At 42.9% G+C, this 15,003-nt stretch overlaps 2 protein-coding genes across 2 annotated transcripts in view; one reads left to right on the top strand and one right to left on the bottom strand.

Moving 5' to 3' along the window:
- The window catches only part of LOC146181988 (neprilysin-1-like), a 101,162-nt gene that overhangs the window by 4,898 nt on the left and 81,261 nt on the right, over nt 1-15,003 (top strand). The gene's annotated exons all lie outside the window — the stretch shown is intronic.
- Nucleotides 1,367-15,003, bottom strand: part of LOC146181990 (neprilysin-1-like) — a 26,946-nt gene continuing 13,309 nt past the window's right edge. The window contains exons 7-20 of the mRNA XM_084575585.1: nt 14,873-14,959; nt 13,996-14,126; nt 13,208-13,433; nt 11,499-11,597; nt 10,038-10,115; nt 9,831-9,943; nt 9,389-9,450; nt 9,218-9,269; nt 8,522-8,589; nt 6,615-6,745; nt 5,774-5,839; nt 2,618-2,713; nt 2,126-2,199; nt 1,367-1,472 (exon numbers count right to left, since the gene is read on the bottom strand). Coding sequence (XP_084431711.1) covers nt 1,367-1,472; nt 2,126-2,199; nt 2,618-2,713; nt 5,774-5,839; nt 6,615-6,745; nt 8,522-8,589; nt 9,218-9,269; nt 9,389-9,450; nt 9,831-9,943; nt 10,038-10,115; nt 11,499-11,597; nt 13,208-13,433; nt 13,996-14,126; nt 14,873-14,959 — 1,389 coding nt within the window. The remainder of the gene's footprint in view (nt 1,473-2,125; nt 2,200-2,617; nt 2,714-5,773; nt 5,840-6,614; nt 6,746-8,521; nt 8,590-9,217; nt 9,270-9,388; nt 9,451-9,830; nt 9,944-10,037; nt 10,116-11,498; nt 11,598-13,207; nt 13,434-13,995; nt 14,127-14,872; nt 14,960-15,003) is intronic.

The raw sequence follows: 15,003 nt of genomic DNA, 5'->3' as shown, positions 1-15,003 counted from the left end.
GCACCTTTGTTAATGCTATCTTAAGGGATGGCTGAATATGTTTATGATAACTGTATACGCGCACTACAGATATCTCTACACACCGCATCCGGCAAGCATTCAGTACGCAGCGAAGGGTAATAACTGATATTTTTTAAAGATTTTACACAAGCGCCATTTAGCGCCGGGTTACACACAGCTCAAATAAAGTTCATTTCAGGCAAATAAAGTTGATTTGTATTTAGTGTGAGCAACCACCGCATTGAATGAAATCCCCACTTTTATTTGAGCACCAGCATGTTGAAGGAATATAGAAGTGCTTTGTATCATTCTTAACTAAAAAAGTTTGCTGTGGCTCAACTTGGTTAAGCCTGGGGACTTGCGAAAGCAATTGGTCCTGCTTATACATAGACCAACCAGTTCAGCTAAACATTCAAGCTACGCCTAGTTGAGCCAAGCGTAGCCAGGCGGTTTTTCTTCTGTTTCTTCAGCACGGCGCCGCCGCTTGGCTGCAGCAGATTGTTCTAGCCTCGTCTTAAACGCATCATCTGACATATCCTAAGGCTGCGCCGTGACTACTGCGAGGAGCCGAGCCACAGCCCCATTTATTCTCCAAGCGTGACGTCACAAACAGCGAGCGCCCTCTCTCGGCTGCGATACAGCGCCGTGTATGGACTCGCCGCCACCATCCGATGGCGCGAGCTGGGGCCCCGTCTCTCGGCCTGGCGTGACGTCACACGGTAACGTGAAAATGACGTGACGTCACTGGTGCGGCTCCTGTAAGGACTCACCGCCACCATCAGATGGCGCGAGCTGGGGCCCCCCGTCTTTCGGTCTGGTGCGACGTCACACAGTCACGTGAAAGGCCATGTATGGAGACGCCACGACACGCCAAAGGCTTGAAGTGCTAGCAGTATTGCTTTCGCAATAATAAATCGCAAATGAAAGAACGAAAGCGCACGATTAAACGAAACATGATGATACATCAAGAGCATTAGGGCTTCTTTTTTGTTACGGTTACAAGGTCAAGTTTAGTCGAGCACAGTTGCCATATTGAACAATTGATTGATGTCTGACAATATTTGTTCTTCGTGGCGAACGAAAAGGTACACATTCGACGACATTATTAAGTGTCTTGGCTTCAGGTTTTATTCGTGTGCACGTTACGGTGAGTGTGGGGTATTGTCCAGTACGTTTGGCGTCCTGCCGTCCTACTAGAGGTCATGTTAGAGTTCAAAATGATTTGGCATCGGGAACCTGGGTTATATACACTATAGACACCTACGTCTATTCCGGAGGGATGGTTACAAAAGCGATGCTTAAGCGCACTTTTAATTCATACGAACGAGTAAATTCCATTTATTTGGAGGTCAAAAGCGGCACTTCGCTACCATAGAACGCACGAGTTCTTGGGGTTTGAATGCATATTTGACCCCGTTCTGCAGTCAAACGCAGCTGTGAACTCGTCCATGTTTCTCAGAGGAACGTTGACTCTGTAACAAAACAAACAGCCGGATAGTAAAATAAATTATTCAGTTTTCTAAAAATAATGAAGCTTCAAAGTAATCGTTGCATGCAGGCCTCATTACATATCTCGATAGCATATACATTACCACGGCTTCAAAGACTACAGGAAATGTAAACGAAAACAGCTAGAATTCCCCTCCATTGTGTACGAGACTGTAGAGAGATTTAGCTTACCGTGATCCGCGATCCACCACAGTGACTCTCTACCGCGTGTGGGCGGGGCGCTCAAGCTGATTGGTCACGATTCGGCAGATCTATGTGCCGACATCCAGTATGTGGCGCCATCTGTCGGCGTCAAGGGGGGTCTGGGAATGCGCAATGAAACACGCGGTGGCGGATCACGGTAGCGGATCGCGGATCACGGTAAGCTAAAACTCTCTTGTATCGATTGCATAATGTGGCGCGCACTAAAACCGATCGCCAGGATTACTGTTGCATCTCACGCAATAACACTAATTTAATGACCTTTAAAAAACCAGTAACGTCTTCAACTGGTCTGGTGACCTTTTTGATAATTCTGATTTTTTGATCCTTTCTTTGAGTTACCACCCATCCCGCAGTGCGCTCCTCGTTCGAGTGCGGAAGTTAAGGTTTTAATAAGTAATTCTGAAAGCATCACCTGTACATATTGGGACTGTGAACGTCCTTCAAGATATCGTCTTTGATTTGAGGCCTAGTGGACCTGCACCAAACCTGTTGAAAAGTAAACAAAAAAAAACGATTAGCAGGCACAAAACAACCCACATGCGTCTGAAGTATCTTCAGCCAAAACTTCTGTCAGGAGTCTCTTCCAAAGTTGGGAGCGATCATGTCAAGTGCGGCAGAAGAAGCAGTGGCGGCTAGCAGCCTGGCATCACCTCAACAGCGACTACACTATTTGGCTTCGCCTCGAGCCATCAAAAGAACACTGCCCCCAAACATGCAGAAGTGCACGAGGATGAAAGATGGCTATATTTTTAATGCCGAAGCTCTAGAAGCTACATCGGAACTAAAGCTCGACATCGCTAAAGTAACGCCAAACATTAGCCTAACAAGTCAGAAATCTGTTGGCAATAAATAATTAATTACTAAGAGTGTCAGGAATAGCATGTGTGTGGTTGAAATTTCATACCAGTCCATAAGAGATGAAAAATAGCTGCTCTGGTGAAAACTGTTCGAGTCCAGGGAGCACATGTTCGGCGCCATCATCTGACAGCCGAACGTGAGTCTGAAACGAGATAACGGCGGCTTTATGAACATGGTGCGAAGGTTGCACTTTTTAATGCGAAGCACTCGTAGGCTCATCACCATCCACCATGAATAAACAAAACAAAATCCCGTCCAACCTGAAAAAGATTTGGTAACCATCCCTAACACTCTCACATCGCAAGGCATCGAAAACTTTTACCCGTTATTTATCAACAGGACAATACCAGATAATTGATTACAGTACCAGTGACCTTTTCAGGTTCATGATTCACTGTGGATCGTCTTGTTATCCGCTGCGAAGAGTAAACAAAAGCAAATGGACCCTGCTAGTCGTGCGTGGTCGTTAACCGGCAAGTTTCGAAACACGATGGCAGCCCTTTGCGTACAGATGTGTTTCATTGCTTCGCCCTCAATGCATTATGTAATGCGACACATGAAATTGCAATTCTGTGGACAATTTCTTCCCGATGACACCTTTGAGCCATTATATTTCTCCAAAAGTCCACTAGATAAGTATTTCACATATTGTCACGTGGCGGTTACAATGCCGTGATCACGAATGAACACAAGTGTAGAAGCACTGAAATTAACCCCTTATTGGGCTGACTTGATCCCGCAAAAAAAAAAAAAAAAGCAATCGGTGGCGGCGATAGCAAAAATCATGCAAAATGGTCGTCGATCTACGAACGCCCGTTCCACTCGTAAGCGCTCAATTTAAAAGCGGCGTAGAAACGTCTAGATAAAACCTCTGACAGTGGCCAGCATAACCGGAAACATTGTAGAAATACAAGTGTGTGGCTGGAATCTTTCGAGATACATCTCGAATCATCTACCGCAACAAAAAAAGTGATAAAACCGCGTCTCGCGACAACCAGCATGAACAAAGAATGCAGAAGTTATTCGCGCGCTAGATTCACAGTGATAAAGGTGCATGCCTGCGGCTGTCGTAGACTCGTAGGAGAACAAATAAACATAAACATAATAAATATTCAGTGTCCTTAAAGCGTGCAGTACACAGAAATCTATGTGAGTATATATTTGATATATATCGTACGAAGATCGTTACACATTGGTGTGATATTTCGTCTCGAGTGGCGATGCTTCATTGAAGCTAAATTAAAATGTATATGCTCGAGAGCTAGTCAGTTAGTTTATGGTGTTTAACGTCCCAAAGAGACTCTGAATATATGAGAGACGCCGTAGTGAAGGTCTTTGGTAATTTCGACCACCTAGAATTGTTTAACGTGCCCTGACGTCGCACAGCACACGAATATGCACAAGAGCGTGCGCATATTTTCTGCGCAAAGATCCTGCACTTCGCAAGCGACCCATGTGGCAAAGAAAAAAGAAACCAAAACTCGAAGCAACATTTGTTTCAAATTTATACGCTTAGTGGAGTTATGTTGGAGGGACAGCGCGGCTCGTAGCCAAGTTGGCAAGCAGCTGCGGCGATCAGGCTGCGCTTTTAATCCAACCTCTATAACCCGCACCTCTTCAGAAGAAGAATGTTGATATAAGAACAGAATGCACGGCAGAGGAAGCATAGTCTGTCATTTCAAAACCATGTGGCGCTACGTGTCCTATTTAAGGCGTGCCCCCTGGGCAGCGCCGGTGCCCTGTGACCAGGCTTAAGTATAAGGTTAACCATCTGCCTTTTAAAGCGGCGGCTCCCAGATGGCTTCCGCAGACACGTGGCCTCCGATATGAAGCTCGTCTTTGCACCGGAGCTGATAGTGAAGAAACGATTAAACCTCCGCCATTTGACGTGTCGGTGCCCAGTGGCGCTAGATGTACAATTGAAACAAATTGAAAGTGAATGATCCTGCGCTGGAAGCTAGCAAAAAACAATTGGAAGATTGGTGGCTTAAAAGCAGAAAAGTAACATAATGATCGCAATGTAGAAACAAATATTCAGTAAGTAAAATGATGGTACAGTTAACCAATCTAAGACAACAATTAGAATATAGCAGAAAAAAACGAGCACTAATAGCAACTGCTAGCACCCCGATTCAAAGGAGGCGCTCCTATATTCCATCCATTCATCCACCTGTCCGTCCGTCCATTCCATCCATCCACCCGTCCGTCCGTTCCATCCATCGTCCATTCCACTCCATCCATCCATCCATCCATCCATCCATCCATCCATCCATCCATCCATCCATCCATCCATCCATCCATCCATCCATCCATCCATCCATCGTCCATTCCATTTCATCCATCCATCGTCCATTCCATTCCATTCCATCCATCCCTCCATCCATCCATCCCTCCATCCATCCATTCATCCATCCATCCATTCCACTCCATTCCATTCCATTCCATCCATCCATCCATCCATCCATCCATCCATCCATCCATCCATCCATCCATCCATCCATCCATCCATCCGTCCGTCCAGTCCCGTCCATCCATCCGCCCTTCCGTCCCGTCCGTCCGTCCGTCCGTCCGTCCGTCCGTCCGTCCGTCCGTCCGTCCGTCCGTCCGTCCGTCCGTCCGTCCGTCCGTCCGTCCGTCCGTCCGTCCATCCATCCATCCATCCATCCATCCATCCATCCATCCATCCATCCATCCATCCATCCATCCATCCATCCATCCATCCATCCATCCATCCATTCAAACTAGAGCTTCCCGTATTTTGCGCTGTAAGCTCTTTCACATAGATAACCCCTGCCAATTTTATTTTGTTTAGCCTCTACAGTAATCTTTATCATGCGCGTATATGTGCGCCATCGTATGTGATTTTCTTCAAAAAAATATCCCTTCTCTTTTTTTCACTGCGTCAGTTCACAAAAAACGGAAACCGTTAGTTACATACGGGTGTTTACAATATTCACGAAAAATTGGGCATTGTCAAAAAAAAAAAAAAAGAAGAAGGTCCTCGCTGTGGCTGTTCACAAATAACGTTATTGTGTTGACAGTCAGAGCCATGGCCTCTGAGCCGATATGCTTAACGCCAGACTTGCCGTCAAGCACATAAGCCCAGAGAATTGATTCCATGTATTTTATTTTCTTAGCGGTCCTTAATATCACTTTGTATATGGTGAGTATAATTTTGATAACAGGCAATGTTCATACTCACATCGAAGGCCACCCGGACTCCTCCATTGTCAGCAATATTTTCCCCTACGGTGTTCTCTCCGTTGATCTGCGGAAAAAATATGTATCAATAAAATATTTTCGCAATGTGCAAAGGCGTATGCATTCATGCTGTATATATATATATATATATATATATATATATATATATATATATATATATATATATATATATATATATATATATATATATATATATATATATATATAAAGGCAATGAGAGTACCGTTATAATACATGAAGGAAAGAAGCCAACAGTCGGCGAGGCCAAGGAAAGCATTGGGGATTGTACTTTATCTTTTTTTTTTAATTTTTACTTCGATAATCACAAATTAGTAATGTAATCTGTGTAGGGGAAAGATAATTAAACACAAAGTAGAAGGAAAAACAACGTGCTGATGGTGGGAACCGAATCCACGACCTCCGAATATCGCGTCCGGTGCTCTTCCAACTGAGCTACATCGGCCGCTGTCCCCCCGGCTACTTTCTTGGATATTAATATTGTCTGTATACGAACCTTGAGAGTGTTCACCAGCGGCACCCTCAAACATAGCGGTGGACGTGGAACGTCCTGTGTTACCGCCAGCGTCACGTAGAACGTGATCAAGAGTGAGGGCGAAAGATGTGCTATATATATATATATATATATATATATATATATATATATGTAAGTATGCGCGAAAGACATATAGTACATGCTTACTGTGTGTGCGTGCGAGCGTCTGTAAGCGTAAATTTATCACGAATGTACGAGAACGTCGCTGCAAAATGAAAAAAAAAATAAAAATATGAATGCACAGTCGTCTTCGCCCATACGCTATTACCGTCTTTTTCGTCGCAGGATCAACGATGTTTCCATACTGGTGTATGAAGCAGTTCTTCTTCTCGTTGAACTCCTGTTCCGTTTTATTGGTCCACCAGTCGATGAGGCGTCCATGGCCGTCGTACTGGGAGCCTGTGTGGAACGAGAAACGAGAGGCCGCTCAGATTATAGCTGGAGTTGTCGAGTGCTTGAAACGCCGACCAGAACTATACATTCGACTACAAAACTCATGTTCATTAATCTTTGAATTTTAAATTTCACATAACGCTGGTCGTTTCAGAAATTCCGCACTATGATTACATTGTTGTTCTCTGAAGCTGTGAGGCTCCTTTCTTCCTCAGTATAGGACTAGTTGGCATGTCGATGCGTGAGGTAACATGCTCGATGGCAACAACTTTGCTATATGCTGCAAGATGTGCGGCTGTCGCCCGTTTTGAGAGCACAGACGTCTATGCATAGACCGCATATAATTCATGAATACTACTTGATGTGTGAACGTTAAAAATGAATTTTACATTGCTATAGCTTTTTGTCTAATACCATAACAGTGTAATTAATGTAATAAGATTTCGTGATCTACCAGGTCAAAAGCTTTTGAAAAGTCCACAAACGGACAATGGCATTGTGTTCAAGTTGATTCATTACATGTTCTTCTTGTTGGAGCAATGCGAGTTCGGTTGACATGCTTTGGCAGAAGCCAGATTGGAAGGGTTAGCAGTGAAATTTTTGGGTCAAATTTCACACTTTTCAAAAAGCTTTTGAAAACACTGACAGAACGGAGAGCGGTCTGTGGTTGGTGACGGCATTTCGATCTCTCATTTTGTAAAAAGCAACAACTTTTGCTAACTGCATTTTTACCGAAAAAATGCAGTTTCTAAACACATGTTAAGTATATGGGCAAGTATAAGAACAATAATATCAACTACATGCTTGACTGACCGCATTTGAATATCAACAATGTCAGAGCTACTGATATCTTCTTAAGACTACTTATCGTCGACACTACTTCGCCTTCTCCGACTAGCAGAAAATTGCTTCATCATTTGGAGTACGAACATATTTGCAAGCATCAGGGGCAAAAGCACGGGAAACGGCTGATTACCATTACATTAGCCAGTTCAAAGCCAGAAAACTTCCGTCCGTCAAACACACACACACCACGCACACGCACACGCACACACGCACACACGCACGCATGTATATATATATATATAGACTCCGGCTCCTCCTGAGCATCCTACTCACCTTTACAGATGTAAGTGCGCCAGTGAGCCATTGAAGTGAGCCGTCTTTCTCGTCTCTGGATTACATTAGCCAGTTCAAAGCCAGAAACTTCCTTTCCGTCAAAACACACACACCCAGTGAGCCGTTCAAGTGAGTCGTCTTGCGCGTCTCTAGATTACATTATCCAGTTCAAAGCCAGAAACTACACACACACACACACACACACACACACACACACACACACACACACACACACACACACACACACACACACACACACACACACACACACACACACACACACACACACACACACACACACACACACACACACACACACACACACACACACACACACACACACACACACACACACACACACACACACACACACACACACACACACACACACACACACACACACACACACACACACACACACACACACACACACACACACACACACACACACACACACACACACACACACACACACACACACACACACACACACACACACACACACACACACACACACACACACACACACACACACACACACACACACACACACACACACACACACACACACACACACACACACACACACACACACACACACACACACACACACACACACACACACACACACACACACACACACACACAATAAAACGTGCTTACCTTTGTCGTCATAGCCGTGTGTTATTTCGTGCCCGATGATGGCGCCAATGGATCCAAGGTTCACGTAGCTAAATTCCCAAGAATAAATAAGCATTGGTGCAATAATGACTACTGCAAAACTTGACAAGTTAAATAATTTTTTCTGACATCACTGTAAGAGATTCGAATTGCTTAGAATAAAGGTGGACAACTTTCTGCCCTCGAACACTTTTGCTTGCACCATTTAGCGCGAATTGAAGGGGATCACTATATAGGGCTAATGTACTAGAAATTAACTGCTCTAACACGGTTTATTTAGCGAGAACGCAGCGACGAATGCAAGAGCATAGCTAGCCAAAATATTTCTCTATCCTGTGCTGTCATTTTTATTACTGACTAACCGACAGTCAATACAGAAAAAAATATATACTTTGGTAAATTTATTGACATGATGCTTCTAGAGTGAGAACTATTTATTTACGTTCTCGGAGTTATGCATTAAAAGTTAGAAGGGATACAGAGGAAAGCAAATTAAAAACGATTGGAATCAAGAAAAAACGAACGGTTGAAACCATAAATGAAGCCTCTGACAAGGCAAGCACTGGCTCTGCGCTTTATATTCAACTAATACTCATATAATAAATAAAATAATATTATTCTCTCTCTCTCTTCTCCTTTCTCACGAGTGCAGATAAGTGGCGAAAGACGCTGACTTACGATGGGAGGCCTTCTTGGAAAAAGAGATCTTGAAGTATTCCTCCTGGTATGACTAAGGGCGCAGAGACGTGTGGTTTAATGGACCATCTCACCAACCTGTGTACATGCAACTATTTCCCAAGTCACCCAAGGGGGTGCTCTACACAGACACGTTTCGTCAAGCGAACTTACCGATTTCATTCGTGTCAGCGGAATAATAGGCATTGACATCTTCCGATGCTGAGACACTCCACCTAAATAAGCAATACGGATATGTGTAGAAATGGGTAGAGAAGTGATGGGGAAATTTCTTTAAGACTGAAGATAAGTTTTTATGGGTGAATAGGCGGTTCGTTTTTAAGTGGTTTCGGGTGAGGTCATGTGAGCAGAGTTTTTGTGATGCATCTCTAAGAATTGCTGGTAATTTATTTGGTTACAAAGAGATTCGGACCTGAAAGATTTCGCTGTTCAAATCAATAAACATGAGACTACAGGGTAGTCTCAAGCTTTACTTAAGCCTGCTATAATATGCATGAACAGCCACTGTCTCTCTGGATGTCACATTGCCTTTTTTTCATACGCTAAGCTTCAGTGCGAAACTGCCGGTGTTTCTGGATATCCTGTTCAAACATACTCATCTGTTTCGTTGGCGCTTTTTCGTAGTTTTGCCAGGAGTTTTAGGTAAGCCATTGTTTCAAATTTGTCGTATATTTCGACAAAATTCTCGTACTTTTTCACATCACCGACCTGAAAGAAGCATGGTAATTATTAGCGGTCCGTGAAGGAGCGAATTTCAGCAGCTGTTTTATTCTTTTAAAGCAACTTTTAGGCCGGTACTCACGTCACTGTATTCTCTGTCGATGGAGGCGTCGCTCAGAAAGCGGCCGGGGTACGCAACCCGATGCTTCATTTCCCGGAGCTTCAGTTGTTTTCAGATATGCGTGTGTATAAATATATATGAAAAAGAAAATAGCGCAATTCGGAAATAAATGGCTCTGTTTCATAACCAATGAAACACAAACTGCGCAACAATAGGCTGCAGAAATGAAAGTACGTCTGTGTCTGTGGTTATGCTTCTTGCTATCTTATCGCCACCTCCTACTTCTTGCGTTGTCTGCACACCCTTGAACTCCATGCACATGATTCGGCGGAAGTGCAACAAATGAGCACGGAACTCATCACCTCGACGTTTTTTGTTAAACCTACGCCATACAGTTTGTTTGCAGTCTGAGAGTACACTTACTGCTCTGCATTCATATGTGGTTATTGTTATTAAGAAATACTGTTATCAAAAATTTTTTTCTGAACAAGTTTGTGTGATGACGCTGCATGTATTTTTGTGTTGGTACTTTTTGCTTCTTTTTCCAAGGTGTACTATCTTCTTTTGTGCTGTAATGTATAGCGCAGAATTTATTGCCGCTTGTCCGATGCAATGCCAATGTGAAAAAGGGGGCAGGACCTCTGCCAAGCTTCCGAGCTTTTAGTCCAGTCTCCTTCTCTAATATAGAGAAAATGGAAGGCTGATTTATTTATTTATTTATTTATTTATTTATTTATTTATTTATTTATTTATTTATTTATTTATTTATTTATTTATTTATTTATTTATTTATTTATTGATTGATTGATTTATTGATTGATTGATTTATTTATTGATTGATTGATTGATTGATTGATTGATTGATTGATTGATTGATTGATTGATTGATGGTTAGTGTGCGTGGAGATGCGCCAGTTTCCTCCATTGTACTCTTTCCGGAAAATAAAATCGAAAGGGATTCCCCCTAATCTGCGTGAATCTGAAGCCTGGACGTTTGCCACGTGCGGAGGAGGAATCACGTGACAAACGTCCAGGCTTCAGATTAACGCAAATTAGAGGGAATGCAATATCGGTAGCTTATCCGTAACAGAAAAGAAGCTATGCATCCTGCACAGAGTTCCAGAGAGATTGCAACGAAGCGCAACCTGGCTTCTCACGTTCTTCCGTTTTGCGCTCACAGAAATAGATGGATTACAATGCATGCAGTCTACGAATAAAGTGCGTGTTGTTGAAAAAAAAAAAAACTTATTGTGAAAGCTGTTGAACATAATTTCTCAAGTTCTCCGTATCAAGGGCACGACGCGCACTAGCTGTACGTACTCATCTCGTGAAGAAACATGAAACTTTTTAGAGTTTTCCCTCCTCCAGCTTCAGCGTTGTTCTCCTTTCATATACTGTGGACCGGAGTGGAAATTGACGCTTTAATTTGCCTGGGTAGTGAAGTTGAAGTAGCGGGTATATAGAAAACCACGTGAAACATACCTTAATGCGGGCCTTTTCACGAGTCTCGCGATCCATCCAAGCGGTGTGGCGTAGCCCGGAGTAATACGTCTTGGCAATCTCACGGACAAGCACTTCTCCCTGTTTAAAAAAAAAAAAAAAAAAAAAAAAAAAAAAAAAAAAAAAAAAAAAACGGGCGGCTATTTTGGGGTAGATGATGAAACAAATTGCGGACTGCAACTGTCGTTTTGCTTCTGTGCGAGTGGAGGGAGAAGAAACTGACTTAGGAGCGGCGTAGGATAAGCACAATAAGTAACTGGTGAAAAAGTGAAAAAAGTGAAAAAGATTAACTTGTGGAAGCACATGGTAGATACTCCTGACGGCGGACCCTGAATTGGAGAGCGTTGTGAAACGCATTTGCCCTTAGTAAGCTCATGCTACGGCGGGGACTATACCGCTGATTAGACGTAAATGACATGCAAAAGAAACCAAGAGCCTGGCGCTCCTCTAATATGTGGAACAAGATCTACTCTCCATGCACCTCATCCGCTAGCAAGCAAAAAAAGACAAGTGCCTTAGTGTAATCGCGCACAAGTGCTGCCATCTATCATAGTATTCGTGCAAAAAAGTTGCCGGTAGAGTCGATCCCCTTGACACATATATTTCGACATAGACTCACTTGACTTTGCTTATTTGCCCTTCCTCTGAATTGTAGTTTCACTTTATAGAAGCTAGCGGAGTGCAGCAACTTGGCAGGCCTTCATGAATCGCCAAAGCGGTCCTCTTCCATGAATCTAGTTTCGACAGGACCTTTGTCGCGGCAACGTGTCCATCAAAATTACAAAAAAAAAAAAAAAACAAACGAAAACGATACAGAAATCAAAGCTTTAATAGACAGCGTTGAAGTTGTTATTCTATGTTTCTCTTACGTTCTATCGTACATTCTTTATTCGTTTAAAATAAAATTATAGTCGCCACATGGTTATGGGCAAATCTTCTTGTGGGTGCGCTCCAGTGAGTTGCAAGCAAAACGGCAATGAAAACAAACAACAACAACAATAACGCAAATAACAAGTTCTATTCAAGAGGTAGTAAATTAAAAACAGGGGCTACATTTTCAAACGCACAGCAGGCCATATTGCTCAGTTATATACTAACTACGTGGGCAAGACTCGTTTTAAATGTCTTGCACAATTTCTAGCTTTGAGTGCGCGTCAATTTTCCTCTGGAACGAAAAATCTTGAACTTTTAACTTCCTCGCACACTACTGACTGCGGTTAATTAAGGCTCTTCCCTACTGAAAAAATTGTAGGAGGCAATAACCTCACATTTTCTCACATATTCTCACTCAACCAACGTAAGAAATCACATACAAGTCGCATATAATTGCGTAAGATCTCATAGTTCCTTGAACGTTCACATAAATTATGGAAGATATTTATATGATAATGATGTGCACCGTATGAGAGTCTATGTGATTTGATGAGATTGTGTGAAGTGATTGCCCCGTAGAATTTATCATTTTTCAGTGGGGTTATGACTCGCAATTTGCGATGAAGGAGTACGCGTGGAATCAGCATATCCACAACTTGTTTAGGGCGAAACACAAGAGGCCTCTGCAGTGTGCGATGTCAAAAGAAAAGCGAACCTTGGGGACAAAATTCATACGGAGCCTAGCATTGCGATGACTGTAACAGCTCAACTGTGATATCAGCTGGGGTAAATGTTCGCGGCTATATTCGCCTGTTTACCTCTTCTTTGATTTTTTCGCTGAGCTTCTGCTCGGTATAAAGCCGTCCGATGGTGTCCTTCATGATGTATTGCAGCTTCTGGATGCATATCACCCATCGCGGATGATTCTTCTCCACGCCGTACACAACGCGTCTGAATTCTCCGTGTAAGACATCGAATTCCTTGGACACCAGAGGAAGCAGTCCCAAAACTCTGAAGAGGCCCAGGTAGTTGTAGACAACTTTGCTAAGCAGTACGCGAAGAACAACAAGGGTTAAAGCGGTCTGCATTACGGTAAGGAAACAGCGCGCTGCACGGCGTAGAGGGATAATTATATGCGGCAAGGCAGCAGAACTCAGTCGCAATTAAGCTTCTCTCTCTGCGCTGTACCTTATGTCGCATTGCTTGATTTAAAGAATGCAGATCACCCTCATAGCAGCGATTAAAGCGGTCATTATCGATTTCGTTCCACCAGTAACGATTTGTTTAAGTGATTCGAAACAACTTTGTCTAGTCCGACTTGCTCAGTTTTTTGTTTTAAGTAATGACATTAAGTATATGGTCGACCCTGACCATGAATACACGAGAAATAAATAACTTGAATTGAATTGAATTCAATTGAATTTCTGTGCGACCGCCAAAAAGAAGTGAGACGGGCTGCTTGAGAAAGCCTTAGATTGAGAAGGTTGCAAATAGTACGCTTTGCTCCACTGAAGTCGTGCATCGGTATACGTGGCGCAGAAAGTTGAGCTTCATGTCTCTTCATGAAAAGAAAAAGAGAACGAGGAGAAAACGCGAGGGTACTCACGGCTTTGTTTGAAGGAAGAGTTGCACTGTTTTATCAACGAACGCTCTAGCGTTGACAACTATCTTCTCGTCTCTGCGGATCGTGACGTTTACTTTGAGGAATTCTGTTTTCAGCAGCTCAAAAAGATCAAGCTGCGTTGTGAAAAGACGGCAAGGCAAAAGAAAAAACAAAAACAAAACAAAACGTTGAGAACAGGGATGTAAAACGTCTTCAAAAAAAAAAATATCTGTGAAAACATTTTACAGCTATTCGCAGCAACATTGTATGTCTTCCCTGCCGCAGTACAATCCTACACAATGCGCCTAAAAATACCCTCCTGAATTTCTCACGCCGTTCCTTTGGGTCCGCATGACTAAAAGACGTATGTGCGGGGAACTAATAAGTGCAGAAAAAAATGCATCCAGTGTCGCACATATAGCGCCGAATTTGCATATAACTGAGCGCTTAGAAGCATGGAAACACTCTACATGTGCTCTGTATTTTTCAATAAATTCCGCTACACTTATTTGTTTCACACACACACACACACACACACACACACACACACACACACACACACACACACACACACACACACACACACACACACACACACACACACACACACACACACACACACACACACACACACACACACACACACACACACACACACACACACACACACACACACACACACACACACACACACACACGCACACACGCACACACGCACACTATATATATATATATATATAATTTTTTTTTCACAATTTCCAACATAATGGCAGCGATCGCTTTTTGACTGTATAGATATGACCCGGAGAATATTATTTGCGCCGTTCGTATTTTCATTAAGACTACTGTTCAGAAAGAAAACCATATATAATGTACTTACTCCATGAAAATATTCCTCAAATTCTTCGACAGTGCCTTTGCAGTAGTTTTCCCGCAATTTGCGTCTTTCCTCCGGAGGTTGTTGTTCCTGCTCAGAAGTAAGCATGTGCTTTTGATTCGTTGCAGTATCAA

This window comes from Amblyomma maculatum, chromosome 8 (genome assembly GCF_055883805.1).
Source record: "Amblyomma maculatum isolate TAMU_Amacu chromosome 8, ASM5588380v1, whole genome shotgun sequence".
NCBI lineage: Eukaryota > Metazoa > Arthropoda > Arachnida > Ixodida > Ixodidae > Amblyomma > Amblyomma maculatum.
This window is presented reverse-complemented; position numbering and strand designations above follow the sequence as displayed.